Source organism: Mytilus trossulus, chromosome 11 (assembly GCF_036588685.1).
Source record: "Mytilus trossulus isolate FHL-02 chromosome 11, PNRI_Mtr1.1.1.hap1, whole genome shotgun sequence".
NCBI lineage: Eukaryota > Metazoa > Mollusca > Bivalvia > Mytilida > Mytilidae > Mytilus > Mytilus trossulus.
The window spans coordinates 12,386,292-12,403,558 of record NC_086383.1 but is presented as its reverse complement, the minus strand read 5'-3'; the positions used below and the strand labels follow the sequence as shown (position 1 = coordinate 12,403,558).

Here is a 17,267-nt window from a genome sequence, read left to right as displayed (position 1 = left end):
TTACGGGAAGATACATAGAGATCCTATAAGGGAACTAGGACGTTATGAAAACAAACTATTCATGAATATTATACATCTCACTAAAAGAGACATGGTTTGTGACACAGCTGTACTTACAAAGTACACATCTATTTATATTTGTAATATTGCAACAAAAATGACAAAAACAAAGCTATTGTGTCTGATAACGGTTATTGCAACCCCAAGAGAAAAAAGCATTATAACGACGAAAACATTTGTCAAATCGGATATTCATATGGTACTCAACGAAAACACTAATGCTATCATATGTTCTGTACTTTTGCGCACGGTTTGTAATTGCCGCGCGATTACTACAATCATTTTGTAAACAGGTAGTTCTATCTAGACTGTGTTAAGCAGTCAAGGAACCGAGACAATGATTCTCATATATCCTAGGATTTGATTAAATATTTGCATTTCAATAATAATATTTTATTTTTTTCTAGTTACACCATGCCACAGCTCGCCTTGTGTAAATGGGGGAATATGCAAGCCCACTGGTAGTAGTTTTGTTTGTTCCTGTCCAAATGGATATAGTGGAAAACAATGTCAAAGTGAGATTAATTAAAATATAGGTTGACTTTCGGGTTTTTAAATTAAAGATGGAACAAAAATACACTTTTTTCTAAATAAATGAATCATTATGACTACTTTAACCAATGAATTTTGATTTCATTAAAAATAGGTATATGACAACAGAATCGTCTTATTTGCGTCTTCATATAAGAATTGTCGAAAGGAGTTACTGCAGATATGTAAATATTGAGAAATTAAAATATAGAAAAAAATTAAAATATTTCAAACGTGAAACTGCGTGAAATAGATTTGGTTATTAAAATTTACTTCTTACATTCATGAGTTTTTTTACTGCAAATTTGTTAATGTCAGTATTGATTTTCTCCAGGTTATGACGTGATCACGAAATTAATTTAGGAAGCTCGTTCAAAACAACCAATTCAATATTGAAGTCTAGGTGGTAACATTTTTTATGTCAATATATATAGTAGGATATTGATACCATGTTTGTACTGAAACAATTGTTTTCTTTTTTCATAGTCACACCATGCAGCAGTTCGCCTTGTTCGAATGGGGGTGAATGTACTCCTACCGGAAGTAGTTTTGCTTGTACCTGTCCAACTGGATATAGTGGAAAACAATGTGAAGGTGGGTTACTATATATGATGCATTTCTTTTGATATAGATAATGCAATTAGCCAAAGGAACTATTTTTACAACTTAAAAGAGGGATGAAAGATACCAAAGGGACAATCAAACTCATAAATCTAAAACAAACTGACAATGCCAAGGCTAAAAATGAAAAAAGACAAACAGAAACTGTACACTTTTAAAAGTTTGAAAAATATACTGATATTCTGTGCTATCCTTCCTTAACTTTGAGTTTACCTCAGAATTTAAGGCGGCCGCTACTTATGTTAATGTATAATGGTAACATTTTCAAGTTTTGTCTTTACGGGAAGATACATAGAGATCCTATAAGGGAACTAGGACGTTATGAAAACAAACTATTCATGAATATTATACATCTCACTAAAAGAGACATGGTTTGTGACACAGCTGTACTTACAAAGTACACATCTATTTATATTTGTAATATTGCAACAAAAATGACAAAAACAAAGCTATTGTGTCCGATAACGGTTATTGCAACCCCAAGAGAAAAAAGCATTATAACGACGAAAACATTTGTCAAATCGGATATTCATATGGTACTCAACGAAAACACTAATGCTATCATATGTTCTGTACTTTTGCGCACGGTTTGTAATTGCCGCGCGATTACTACAATCATTTTGTAAACAGGTAGTTCTATCTAGACTGTGTTAAGCAGTCAAGGAACCGAGACAATGATTCTCATATATCCTAGGATTTGATTAAATATTTGCATTTCAATAATAATATTTTATTTTTTTCTAGTTACACCATGCCACAGCTCGCCTTGTGTAAATGGGGGAATATGCAAGCCCACTGGTAGTAGTTTTGTTTGTTCCTGTCCAAATGGATATAGTGGAAAACAATGTCAAAGTGAGATTAATTAAAATATAGGTTGACTTTCGGGTTTTTAAATTAAAGATGGAACAAAAATACACTTTTTTCTAAATAAATGAATCATTATGACTACTTTAAACAATGAATTTTGATTTCATTAAAAATAGGTATATGACAACAGAATCGTCTTATTTGCGTCTTCATATAAGAATTGTCGAAAGGAGTTACTGCAGATATGTAAATATTGAGATATTAAAATAAAGAAAACAATTAAAATATTTCAAACGTGAAACTGCGTGACATAGATTTGGTTATTAAAATTTACTTCTTACATTCATGAGTTTTTTTACTGCAAATTTGTTAATGTCAGTATTGATTTTCTCCAGGTTATGACGTGATCACGAAATTAATTTAGGAAGCTCGTTCAAAACAACCAATTCAATATTGAAGTCTAGGTGGTAACATTTTTTATGTCAATATATATAGTAGGATATTGATACCATGTTTGTACTGAAACAATTGTTTTCTTTTTTCATAGTCACACCATGCAGCAGTTCGCCTTGTTCGAATGGGGGTGAATGTACTCCTACCGGAAGTAGTTTTGCTTGTACCTGTCCAACTGGATATAGTGGAAAACAATGTGAAGGTGGGTTACTTGTCGGCTAAAACTGTTCTACTTTTACAAGGAGTTTTGACAGAATGATATCCTAGAAATAAAATAAAAGAGTGTGACTACTTTCCCAATGAATGTTGTTTTCGTTAAAATAAGTATATGACCGCTATTTAAAATAAAATAGTCTCATTCCTGTCTGCATAATACAATCGTCGGAAGATGTTACTTCCGTCACGTACAAATTAATATATTAATATAAGTTACATTTACAACACTTTTAAAAATGATTCAATCAAACATGAAAAAAAACGGGAAAATAGATAAGGATATGAAAACTTACTTCTTACATTCACGCGTCAAATTTTATTACTGCAAACTTGGAAAAATGTCGATACGGATTTTCTGATGATCATGAAAAATATTAAGAAGCTGGCTTAAATCACCCATTTGAATATTGAGGTCGAGGTTGTACCAATTCTTATGTCAATATACTGTAGGATATTGATGCAATGATTGTACTCAAACAATTGTCTTCTTTTTTGATAGTCACACCATGCAACAGTTCGCCTTGTTCGAATGGGGGTGAATGTACTCCTACCGGAAGTAGTTTTGTTTGTACCTGTCCAACTGGATATAGTGGAAAACAATGTGAAGGTGGGTTACTTTTTGGCTAAAACTGTACTACTTTTACAAGGAGTTTTGACAGAATGATATCCTTGAAATAAATAAAAGAGTATGGCTACTTTACCCAATGAATTTTTTTTTCATTAAAATAAATTTAAGACTCCTATTTAAAATATAATAGCCTCATTCTTTTCTGCATATTACAATCGTCGGAAGGAGTTACTTCCGGTTCGTAAATATTGATATATATTGATATAAGTTACATTTACAACACTTTTAAAATGATTCAATGAAACATGCAAAGAACGTGAAAATAGATAAGGATATTAATATTTACTTCTTACATTCACGCGTCAATTTTTGTTACTGCAAACTTGGAAAAATGTCTGTACAGAATATCTAATGATCATGAAAAATATTACGAAGCTGGCTTAAATCAATTAATTGAATATTGAAGTCTAGGTGGTAACAGTTCTCATGTGTGTGGTAATATCTTGTAGAATATTGATACAATGCTTGTACTCAAACAATTGTCTTTTATTTCCATAGTCACACCATGCAGCAGTTCTCCTTGTTCGAATGGGGGTGAATGTACTCCTACCGGAAGTAGTTTTGCTTGTACCTGTCCAACTGGATATAGTGGAAAACAATGTGAAGGTGGGTTACTTGTCGGCTAAAACTGTTCTACTTTTACAAGGAGTTTTGACAGAATGATATCCTAGAAATAAAATAAAAGAGTGTGACTACTTTCCCAATGAATGTTGTTTTCATTAAAATAAGTATAAGACCGCTATTTAAAATAAAATAGTCTCATTCCTGTCTGCATAATACAATCGTCGGAAGATGTTACTTCCGTCACGTACAATTTAATATATTAATATAAGTTACATTTACAACCCTTTTAAAAATGATTCAATCAAACATGAAAAAAACGGGAAAATAGATAAGGATATGAAAACTTACTTCTTACATTCACGCGTCAAATTTTATTACTGCAAACTTGGAAAAATGTCGATACGGATTTTCTGATGATCATGAAAAATATTAAGAAGCTGGCTTAAATCACCCATTTGAATATTGAGGTCGAGGTTGTACCAATTCTTATGTCAATATACTGTAGGATATTGATGCAATGATTGTACTCAAACAATTGTCTTCTTTTTTGATAGTCACACCATGCAACAGTTCGCCTTGTTCGAATGGGGGTGAATGTACTCCTACCGGAAGTAGTTTTGTTTGTACCTGTCCAACTGGATATAGTGGAAAACAATGTGAAGGTGGGTTACTTTTTGGCTAAAACTGTACTACTTTTACAAGGAGTTTTGACAGAATGATATCCTTGAAATAAATAAAAGAGTATGGCTACTTTACCCAATGAATTTTTTTTTCATTAAAATAAATTTAAGACTCCTATTTAAAATATAATAGCCTCATTCTTTTCTGCATATTACAATCGTCGGAAGGAGTTACTTCCGGTTCGTAAATATTGATATATATTGATATAAGTTACATTTACAACACTTTTAAAATGATTCAATGAAACATGCAAAGAACGTGAAAAAAGATAAGGATATTAATATTTACTTCTTACATTCACGCGTCAATTTTTGTTACTGCAAACTTGGAAAAATGTCTGTACAGAATATCTAATGATCATGAAAAATATTACGAAGCTGGCTTAAATCAATTAATTGAATATTGCTGTCACGGTTGTAACAGTTCTCATGTGTATGGTAATATATTGTAGAATATTGATACAATGCTTGTACTCAAACAATTGTCTTTTATTTCCATAGTCACACCATACAGCAGTTCTCCTTGTTCGAATGGGGGTGAATGTACTCCTACCGGAAGTAGTTTTGCTTGTACCTGTCCAACTGGATATAGTGGAAAACAATGTGAAGGTGGGTTACTTGTCGGCTAAAACTGTTCTACTTTTACAAGGAGTTTTGACAGAATGATATCCTAGAAATAAAATAAAAGAGTGTGACTACTTTCCCAATGAATGTTGTTTTCATTAAAATAAGTATAAGACCGCTATTTAAAATAAAATAGTCTCATTCCTGTCTGCATAATACAATCGTCGGAAGATGTTACTTCCGTCACGTACAATTTAATATATTAATATAAGTTACATTTACAACCCTTTTAAAAATGATTCAATCAAACATGAAAAAAACGGGAAAATAGATAAGGATATGAAAACTTACTTCTTACATTCACGCGTCAAATTTTATTACTGCAAACTTGGAAAAATGTCGATACGGATTTTCTGATGATCATGAAAAATATTAAGAAGCTGGCTTAAATCACCCATTTGAATATTGAGGTCGAGGTTGTACCAATTCTTATATCAAACTACTGTAGGATATTGATGCAATGATTGTACTCAAACAATTGTCTTCTTTTTTCATAGTCACACCATGCAACAGTTCGCCTTGTTCGAATGGGGGTGAATGTACTCCTACCGGAAGTAGTTTTGTTTGTACCTGTCCAACTGGATATAGTGGAAAACAATGTGAAGGTGGGTTACTTTTTGGCTAAAACTGTACTACTTTTACAAGGAGTTTTGACAGAATGATATCCTTGAAATAAATAAAAGAGTATGGCTACTTTACCCAATGAATTTTTTTTTTCATTAAAATTAATTTAAGACTCCTATTTAAATATAATAGCCTCATTCTTTTCTGCATATTACAATCGTCGGAAGGAGTTACTTCCGGTTCGTAAATATTGATATATATTGATATAAGTTATATTTACAACACTTTTAAAATGATTCAATGAAACATGCAAAGAACGTGAAAATAGATAAGGATATTAATATTTACTTCTTACATTCACGCGTCAACTTTTGTTACTGCAAACTTGGAAAAATGTCTGTACAGAATATCTAATGATCATGAAAAATATTACGAAGCTGGCTTAAATCAATTAATTGAATATTGTTGTCACGGTTGTAACAGTTCTCATGTGTCTGGTAATATATTGTAGAATATTGATACAATGATTGTACTCAAACAATTGTCTTCTTTTTTCATAGTCACACCATGCAACAGTTCGCCATGTTCGAATGGGGGTGAATGTACACCAGCTGGTAGTAGTTTTGTTTGTTCCTGTCCAGCTGGATACAGTGGAAACCAATGTCAAAGTTGGTTACTTTATATGAAGCAAATATTTTAATATAAACAATGCAATCACTCATAGGAACTCTTTTTAACTGTACACTTTTAAAATGAAGTTAAAAAAATACGTCCTAATATAGAACGTTCTTTTGCACTACAGTTCTTTTAATGGTCAAAACATAAAACTGTGCGGAAAATTCTACATTTATATGCCTCCAACTTTTTCAACAATGAATTTTGTTTTCATTAAAAATAGGTATCAGACAGTTATTTAAATAAGAATAGTCTAATTCGCGTCTGCATATTAGAATCGTCGAAAGGAGTTACTGCCGATACGTAAATATTGATCTATTATTTTAAAATGCTTCAACCGTCCGAAGGAGAAAAGAACGTGAAATAGATAAGGATATCAAAATTTACTTCTAACATTCACACGTTTTTTTTAATTTTTACTGCAAACTTGGTAATTACGGTACTGATTTTCTTCCGGTTTTGTCGTGAATACTAGAAGCTAGTTCAAGTCAACCAAGTGAATATTGTTGTCACGGTTGTAACAATTCTCATGTGTGTGGTAATATACTGTAGGATAATGAGGCAATGATTGTACTCAAACATTTGTCTTTTATTTTCGTAGTCACACCATGCAACAGTTCGCCATGTTCGAATGAGGGTGAATGTACTCCTACCGGAAGTAGTTTTGCTTGTACCTGTCCAACTGGATATAGTGGAAAACAATGTGAAGGTGGGTTACTTTTCGGCTAAAACTGTACTACTTTTACAAGGAGTTTTGACGGAATCATATCCTAGAAATAAAATAAAAGAGTGTGACTACTTTCCCAATGAATGTTGTTTTCATTAAAATAAGTATAAGACCGCTATTTCAAATAAAATAGTCTCATTCCTGTCTGCATAATACAATCGTCGGAAGATGTTACTTCCGTCACGTACAAATTAATATATTAATATAAGTTACATTTACAACACTTTTAGAAATGATTCAATCAAACATGAAAAAAAAAGGGAAAATAGATAAGGATATGAAAACTTACTTCTGACATTCACGCGTCAATTTTTATTACTGCAAATTTGGAAAAATGTCGGTACGGATTTTCTGATGATCATGAAAAATATTAAGAAGCTGGCTTAAATCAATTAATTGAATATTGAGGTGACGGTTGTAATTATTCTTATGTCAATATACTGTAGGATATTGATGGAATGATTGTACTCAAACAATTTTCTTTTATTTTCGTAGTCACACCATGCAACAGTTCGCCTTGTTCGAATGGGGTTGAATGAACTCCTACCGGCAGTAGTTTTGTTTGTTCCGGTCCAACTTGATACAGTGGAAATCAATGTCAAATCGTGTACTTTATATGATGCATTTCTCTTAATATAGATAATGCAATTACTCATTGGAATTCTTTTACAGCTTAAACTGTAACTTTTTTAATGAAGTTAAAAAAAATTACGTCCTAATATAGAACGCTCATATGCACTACAGTTTTTTCAATTGTCAAAACATACAACTGTGTGGACAATTCCACATTTATATGCCTCCAACTTCTAAAAGTTTTAACATATACTGAAATTCTGTGCTATCCTTTTTTAACTTTGAGTGTACCTAAGAATTTAAGGCGGCCGCTATTAATGTTAATATATATTAGTATCATTTCCAAGTTTTGTCTTTATGGCAAGATACATAAAGATCATATCTGGGATCTAGGATGTTTTGAAAACAAACTATTAATGAATATTATACATTTCTCTAAAAGAGGCATTGTTTGCAAAACAGCTGTATTAACAAAGTGTACATCTATTTACATCTGTATTATTGCAACAAATATGACAAAAACATATCTATTGTGTCCGTTAGCGGTAATTTTGTCTCTCCAAGATACATTATAATGACGAAAATATTTGTCAAATCGAAAGTACATATTGTTCTCAACGGAAACAATAATGCTAACATATATTATGTACTTTTTGCGCAGGATTTAATTTTAATATTTGCACTCCGATTATATTATATTTTCTAGTAACACCATGTCACAGCTCGCCTTGTGTAAATGGGGGAACATGCAAGCCCACTGGTAGTAGTTTTGTTTGTTTCTGTCCAAATGGATATAATGGAAAACAATGCCAAAGTGTGTTTGATTAAAATATAGATTGACTTTTTTTTTAATTAAAGATGGCACAAAGAATTCTTTTTTTATATATTTTTTAAATAAATGAATAAATGAAAAAAATATTATTACTGTACTCAATGAATTTTGTTTTCATTGAAAATAAGTGTAAGACTGCTAATTAAAAAGACCGTCTCAAATAATAACCATCGGACGACGTTACTCCTTGTACATAACTATTGATACAGGTAACATTTACAAGACTTATAAAATATTTCAATCCAATGTAAAAATAACATATGAAAAGAAGTAAGGATACTTCTGAAATTTTATTTACTTCAAACTTAAACATTTCCGTACTGATTTTATCCAGTTTATGTCAATTTCACGAGAAAATGGAGGACATTTTTCACTTTGGCGAATAGCTGGATCAAATCTACCAATTGCATATTCCAGTCAAGGCACCGACAATTCTTATGTCAATATATTGTATGATATTGATACAATGATTGTACTCTTAAAGTTGTCTTTTATTATCATAGAAACGCCATGCAACAGTTCACCTTGTTCGAATGGGGGTAAATGTACACCAGCCGGAGGTAGTTTTGTTTGTTCCTGTCCAACTGAATACTTTGGAAACCAATGTCAAGATGTTTACTTTAAAGATATCATTTCTATAAATATAGGCAATGCAATTTCCCTAAGAAACTCCTTTTACAGCTAAAACTGTCCTACTTTTTCGATGAAATGGACAACAATGTGTATCCTTGAATGGAAAGCTCGTATGCACTTCTTTTATTTCAAAGGTAAAAATCTTTCAACATTTCTATGCCGCGGACTTTAAAGAGTTTAAACTTATTCTATTTATATTCTATATTATTTAATTTTTTCTAGGAACACCATGCCACAGTTCACCTTGCTTAAATAGGGGAACATGCAAGCCAACTGGTAGTAGTTTTGATTGTTCATGTCCAACTGGATACAGGGGAAAGCAATGTCAAAGTGTGTATGATTAAAATTTAGTTTAACTTCAAGGTTTATTGAATTCATGATGGTGCAAAAATACACTTAAAAAAAAAAATGAAATATTTTGACTACTTAAACAAATGAATTTGTTTTTGATTGAAATTATGTGTACGACTGCTAAAAAAAATCCTCTCATTCGCGTCTGTAAATGTGAATCATAGGATGAAGTTACATCCGGTACGTAAATGCACGAATACGAATACGCTGTTCCTTGTTCAAGCCTCTGGAAAACTCAAATCAAACGTAGAAAGAGATCGGAAAATTCAAACCGCCATACCAAACGACAAACAGAAAAATAAAAATAAAATATAAACTAATTCAAACATTAAATGTAATACGACCCATAATCCATCCAAAAATATAACGGCAATTTGTATTACAGGAAAACAACAAATATTTGAACAACAAACACTAGTTGTATCGACATACGTTATGTTTACATGCTAGGGAAGTTTACGTTAACGTACAGTTTAACAGAATACAAACCTATTAAAATAGACATTTCTACATTGGAACATGACTAGGAATTTCCATGAGATAACCGCGAAATTATTGTTAGATGTGTAAAGATTGTCCAAAAAGTGCAGGCAGCAACATTTCAAATCTCGATATATTTTATGATTTTGATATATTTATTGCACTCTGATTCTGTTTTTCTAATATTTGAGTCACACCATGCCATGCTTTACCTTGTTTGAATGGGGGAAGGTGTACACCAACTAGAAATAGTTTTGTTTGTTTCTATCCAACTGGATACTCTGGAAACCGATGTCAAAGTTTGTTTTGTTAGAACATATGACTAATATATTAATCGACAAAAGAGTTGAGTTTATACACAATGGAACAAAACATACACAATAGTTAAAAATAAATAAATATATAGTTTTACTTTGAGGGCGTTTAAAAACATGCTATGAGGGTGAAACACTTTATTTATGATTATTCTGTTTCAAAAGAGCAAAAATCCTAAAATACACAAACAAATTTATTTGCTTGTAATTTCTAATTCTCAAAACACACGTAAAATAAATTGAAAGGCTCTAGTGACAATAATAAAAAAATCGATGGCCATAACTAATAAAAACAAAATCGCTGAACGTAAAGACATGACCACAAAGTAATTTACTAACATAGAGTATAACAAAATTATTAAGTTAAATAGCTTTGTGATGTCTGTCTGGTATTTTTTCTAAATACGGTTACATTAATGAAGATTAAACCATTCTTGGTTAGATTTTGTATTCATATCATATTATCTTACTTTTGTATAGTGTGCTCTCATTGTTAAAAAAGAACTTTCCTTCTCTTATTCCGTCGACAATCTTTTTGTTTTTCTTTCTTTCTTAATTCTTAATTAATTGATTTTTACAGTTCGACCTACATGTCCCTCTGGCTGGAAGATGAATGAAAATAGTTGTTATTATTTCAGCAGTCACAGCATGAATTGGGATTATGCCAAGGTTGGCAATATTTTTATTTATAAGTATTTACAATTAAAAGTTTGAAGCAATAATTCAAACCACAAAACATTCAATAGGAAGTAACAGTAAAAAAAGTTATGAAATATTTGAAATAAAACCAACAGATATAGTCTACAGACAAATAGATAATCTTAAAATATTAAATCGCTAGTGATATTTCCAAATATTCCAAATTGTCTTACAATTTTTCTTTGATAAGGGTAAACTATTAAAGGATCATAATAAAGAACAACAATCATTAAAATTGAAGTTGGACAAGTTTTTTAGACATGGGTTTATTGGGCAAGTAATAAGTATGTATCAACCAGTCAACAAATTCGTGTTTATTGACACTACCTCAATTATTTCAAAGATGAAAGTATGGAAGGGCAACCACCATATGATTTTTCAAAACGACTATCTGGCTACCAGACAACAATCGAGATAAATTCAGCCATTATAAAAACAAAACAGTTTTTCTCCAGGGTGGAGATTATGTTTGTGTTCTTTCAAGTCAGGTCACTCAATGAACAACTCACGAAATACATTGAATTTTATATCAACTACAGGCGTGAATGCCAATAATGATTGTTTAGTAATTGATACTCTCAATTTATCAAATTGCTTAATAGATAAATCTTGATAAATTAATACTGTAAATTTAGAAACGTCCATAATTAAAAGTAGGTTATGGTCTTGTAACGAATTATTAAGATACTTATAAATCAAACAACACAAACCTTTTGATATGTAATACCTCGAGATAGTGAAACTATTATTTTTAAAAGCAAATAGTCTTACTAACGTAACAATACCTTCTTGTAAAGTTAACCTGAAACATAATAAGGAAATGCTTATTGTTATTGTCCACAAACATAGTGTGGTATAACAAAATATATGTAACCGGTCAATACCGCTTAAATTGCATACAATATTAGAAAAAAAATAAACTTGAACTTTGAGGTGTTATACGATAAATATATGCAGTATTCTAGCCAGGATTTGAAAAGGGCAGGGCGAGTCAGAAAAAGGGCAAATTAATGGGTAAATGTTATTGAAGCTAGCAATTATATAAGCCTCATAATTTATAAGCTTATAACTCAGGCACTCTGGTATAATCAAATTTTAGTAAATATTGTGATATGAAATTCAGTGCTTTTGGCACAGTCTTTTCTGTTTCATTAAAAAAAAAATATTTACATACACATTCTCCTTCTTTACTGTGTGTTATGTGTGAATCTAGTCAATGGGACTCTACAGCTATATCAGTATTTCTTTAAAGCACTAAATAAATCAATAAATGGAATTTAGGATGTAAAACATAGTTTTCAAACAATTTATTATTCAGATGTTTAAAGATAGAAATAGATGTAAAGAATATTTTGATATGCATTTTCATTCAATTTGTTATAAACAGTTTTTTTAAATAGTTATCAAAGTTACCAGGATAATAATTTTGTATGTCAGACACGTGTTGAATAGAACTGAAGTTAAAAAGAAGAATTTTGTTGAAGGTGATAAATAAGGGAATGTAACTATTTTGTTTTTGTCAAACGCATTAGTTTTTTTAAATACACAAATTATTTATGAACTAAGGCTAAGGTAAATAATGTTAATGAACACTGTGTCTTTGTGTTGCATTTTAACGTTGAGTCGTTTGTGTTTTCTCTTATTTTTGAGATAAGACGTGGCACGGTACTTGTCTATCCCAAATTCATGTATTTGGTTTTCATGTTACATTTGTTATTCTCGTGGTGGTTGTCTGATGATTGGTCTGTTTCTGTGTGTGTTGCGTTTCGGTGTTGTGTCGTTGTTCTCCTCTTATATTTAATGCGTTTCGCTCGGTTTTGGTTTGTTACCCCGATTTTGTTTTTTGTCCATGGATTTATGAGTTTTGAACAGCGGTATACTACTGTTGCCTTTATTTGACACCAAAGCTGTCAAGTGAAGTCACGCACTTGATGTGTTACTTAATTGGTCAGTTTACACAGCTAGCTGAACTTTCTGCTCATGAAAGCATGAAAGAATTACTAATTTACCGGTATTTCAAATGCAGAAATGCCGGACTTTTCGCCTTCAAAACGGCAGGGCGCCCATATTCTGTTTAATAGACTTTTAATTTTCGATTTTGGTAACACCTCTCTCTCTCAATCAATCAATTTATGACTTTTGAATAGCGGTATATTAGTGTTGTTTTTATATTGGTAATGTCCAATTCAATAGCATTACAAAGTTGTCTTTTGTCCTTTATCCTCTGATGGATATCGTGCAGTTTGATGTTGAATCCTTCAAACTTAACACATTTTTTCAACATAACGTAGTAGTGCTCATATTTGAATTCATACAAATTTGTATTTTCAGATTTATTGTACTTACCTTAGCAGTATGCTTGCAGAAGTAACATCAAGAAATGAGATCGTATTTCTTAGGACAAATGCAAAAAAGTATGGTAAAAGTATGTACCTGCCATTGGAAAATTTAGTTTTTCAAATACTATAAATTCATAAATTATTGCGTGCATTTATTTTTGTGAATTTGGTATTTAACTCCTAAATGCGATTTTAGTTTTATTTAATGTATATTCTGATAAAATATTTTAAAATGCAAGAATAAATTATTGCGTTTTTTACATTTTTCGCATTAATAAAGACCTCGCATTAATTTCTGAATTTGCAGTATTTAAATATCCAGTAAGGAGTCGTAAGGATTGTTCTTGTCGTGTCCAGTTTAATTCGTATATGTTTTAAAAATAATAATATGTTTATGAAAAGTGCATCCTAAAAATCATCGTATGATAAACGTTACTATATATGTACAAACGAGTGCCCAACAAGAGCTATGTAAAACCCTTGACAAACGCAAAATGAATAATTTTAAACGTCGTTTCATATTCTTTAATTAATTGTTTAACAGCTTTTTGGCTCGGTGGATCAGATCAAGTTACAGAAGGTATGTGGGTATGGACAACTAGTGGACAGAGGTTTACAGTAACGGATTGGCATACACGTACTAAACACGAACCAAATAATAATAATTGGAATGAACATTGTCTCAACATTTATAACAGACAGGACTACGAATGGAATGATGAAACATGTTCAGAAAATTTTAGGTTCATATGCGAAAAACCGTATGTATATTTTAACGGTTATATTTTTTAATTAACATTGGTTTTATTTTACTGAATCGATGTAGAATTAAATTAAAAAATCCAGAAAATACATAAATATTAAATCAACATTTTTTTCTAAAGACAGCTTACATACAAGATATTATACTTAACGTGAACAATAAACATTTACAAACTACTTGCAAGGAAATCTTCAAAACTGTGTATCACGTGGACTTCAATTTTTATCTCTGTATAGATTTGAGTTAGTTGGAACTGATCTTCTGAAATGTAATCTGATCCTTGTACTATGCTATTCACAGACTTGTACATAGATAAGTTCTGATGATTAAGATTTGTGCAGAAATAAACGTGTTGTAATAAACTATTGTTCTGTTTTGGCTGCTTTTGGGATTAACATGTGAATTGGGCAAAATAATCATTATTTCCGAAAGCCCATGTTAAGTATTGTTTTTTCTGTATTTATGGTATATAAAGCTATAAATAAGCCAATGCATATTCCTGTTTGGCATCGTTTACTAAAAGAGACTGCGAAAAATATTTCAATTATTTGATTGGACATACATTTCATAATTGCTACATGCCTTTTCCAGTGTAACTTTAATTTCAGATTGACTTGGGTTTAACAGAGCAAGAACAGACAATAGGAAGGAATACCTGTTATTGTAAATATTAGACAGGGAGTGATACTTGTGACTGTAAATACTAGACCTGAATTGATACTTATTAATGTTAATATAAGATGGGAATTGATCCTTTATATTGTAAATATTAAATATAAGGGTTACTTATCACTATTAATATCAGCTTTCTGTAAACGGATACCATAGATTTGGATTTTTTGGCGTCAGTACATGTATATTAATTGAAGATGAACGATGAAAAGCAGTTTTGATATCCAAATTACCAACAACGGCGTTTAATCAGCAATAGTTTGGCATATTTATGAAATGTGTGAATAAAATTCATATTGTGTTTTCTTTAAATTTCCGAAAATGGACAATCAATTAAAAAGTTGTCAATGTTGTCAAATTATATCAGTTATTATTTGCAAATTTGGCTATGTTCAGAATTATAGTAAATATATGGAAGATATAATAACATGAAATGTTTTTCCTAAGAATTAGCATAATTATATTGTTGTACCGGTACGCAATTTTGGAGCTTCCGTTTTTAGTGTACTATTTATTATCGTGTGTTCAATTTGGCACATACATCGGAGGCACGAAATGAAAAAAAAAAAAATACAACCAATTTAATCCAATAAACGGTAATAGCAGGTAAACCTGTCCGAAGATTTTGATATCAATCTGGTTTGAGTTATTGTTTCTCAAACTTACGTTTTCTTTGAAGTGTTGTTTTTTATTTCTTTGTTTTCCATCATCTTTCTTTTCCGCCTTGTATTGGCATTTTATTTACTATTCTTGTGTTTTGAATGTTCATTTTTAGATTCCCGCACTTTGTTTATAGCATTATTCATAATGGGTTTAATATAAAAAAGAAGATGTGATATGATTGCCAATGAGACAACTATCCACAAAAGACCAAAATGACACAAACTTTAACAATTATAGGTCACGTACGGTTCAGTACGTTAAGTTCAGTTTAGGGGTGCTTTGTATTTTGTTTTAAACATCTTTTCATAAGACTGTTGTAAAGTGTATAAATTCTTTTACTTAAAATTTACAGATGAAAAAAACTTTGATTTTATTCTGAATTTTCTTACATTTTCTATTTGGCAACTCATTCGCTACTAAGAATTTCAAATACTTTTAGTGTGTATAAATTGTACGAAGAAAATTGAAAAAAAAACTACATATACGGTTAAACAATTCAATTTTACGAATCCCGCCAGGGAAATGCAAAAAAAACATATAAGATGTGCACACCAAAAATATGCATGTTTATAACATATATATTGCAATAATGGATATAACCAGAGAATTTTGAATAAAAAAGGAACATACTGCTATCACCTGTATTTCCTCTGTGCTGTGTATCATGTTCCTAATAAAAAAATTATAAAAAACCTTGTTATTCAACTGTTTCGTATCATTTTCTGAAAGTCTACTTGAGTCTACAACTAGAGGTAGATCAACGTACAACAATAAAAAATATTCATAGACTGTTTTTAACTAAAAGTTACATGTGATTTGATTTGAATATCATAGTCAATCCAGGAAAATTTAAAAAGGTGTACAAGGAATCATTGACAACTTACTCAATGAAACCAAACATGTCTGTGTAATCAATCGGATACACTTATATGGTAAATATTCACACAACAGAAATACATTGGAGTTGTACAGGGATGATATTGTTCTCAAAGGCAAATTTCACAAGATATTGTATCAAAACTAAAGAGAAAGATTCTAATTGGACATTCAAATTTAAAATTGAACATTAACTGACAAGTAACTGGCAAAATCAAAAATGTCCATTTAGATAAAAATCAGTATCCAAATCACAACGAAGACAACATAATACTGATCATCAGATACACCCACCAAAAGTAAAGGAACAACTGAGAATGAAATCAAAAATTATCAAATTGATAAACAGCATACAATAAACAATATAATACCAACTACTGAGCAACACTCAACCAACCTAAAAAAGAATAAAAGGATATTTTATCAGATATGATGATGTATAGATTTAGATATTTCAGTATTGCATCAGAAACTCAACACAAAACGTAACGACAAAAGGGATGAATATTTTTTCTTTTGTTCAATTCCGGACGGTGATGTTCCTTTTGCACCTTTTACGGTGTTTTTATTTCCAAAAAGTTTACTATGCATTTGTCTGTAGTTACGTATTGGATTTCATATTGAAAAACCTGTCCGTTTGGATGCCACTTTACATGGTTTATACTCATACAACAGGAATACCTTTTTCTTACGTTATATATTTGCAACTCATTCACTACTAGGAATTTTAAATACCATAAGAGTGTATAAATTGTACGAAGAAAATTCATAAAAGACACATAAACGGTGAAACAATTCAAAAGTACGTATCCTGCCCACTGCTTTATTATCAGAGGATTTGGCATTATCAATGAGCAGTTATGCTAGCTAACAAAGCGTTTAAAGCTGTGACAGCTTTGATCAAAACACGACCATTAGAATA

At 30.9% G+C, this 17,267-nt stretch overlaps 1 protein-coding gene across 1 annotated transcript in view; it reads left to right on the top strand.

The window, feature by feature from the left end:
- LOC134689736 (neurogenic locus notch homolog protein 1-like) overlaps nt 1-14,995 on the top strand; it is a 28,483-nt gene extending 13,488 nt beyond the window's left edge. Inside the window, exons 12-28 of the mRNA XM_063549705.1 lie at nt 468-575; nt 1,078-1,185; nt 1,951-2,064; nt 2,567-2,674; nt 3,188-3,295; nt 3,815-3,922; nt 4,435-4,542; nt 5,062-5,180; nt 5,633-5,789; nt 6,309-6,416; nt 7,025-7,132; nt 8,367-8,537; nt 9,411-9,518; nt 10,914-11,002; nt 13,364-13,457; nt 13,916-14,132; nt 14,743-14,995. Coding sequence (XP_063405775.1) covers nt 468-575; nt 1,078-1,185; nt 1,951-2,064; nt 2,567-2,674; nt 3,188-3,295; nt 3,815-3,922; nt 4,435-4,542; nt 5,062-5,180; nt 5,633-5,789; nt 6,309-6,416; nt 7,025-7,132; nt 8,367-8,537; nt 9,411-9,518; nt 10,914-11,002; nt 13,364-13,457; nt 13,916-14,132; nt 14,743-14,758 — 1,949 coding nt within the window. The 3' untranslated portion in view covers nt 14,759-14,995. The remainder of the gene's footprint in view (nt 1-467; nt 576-1,077; nt 1,186-1,950; nt 2,065-2,566; nt 2,675-3,187; nt 3,296-3,814; nt 3,923-4,434; nt 4,543-5,061; nt 5,181-5,632; nt 5,790-6,308; nt 6,417-7,024; nt 7,133-8,366; nt 8,538-9,410; nt 9,519-10,913; nt 11,003-13,363; nt 13,458-13,915; nt 14,133-14,742) is intronic.
- Nucleotides 14,996-17,267: the final 2,272 nt, after the last annotated feature.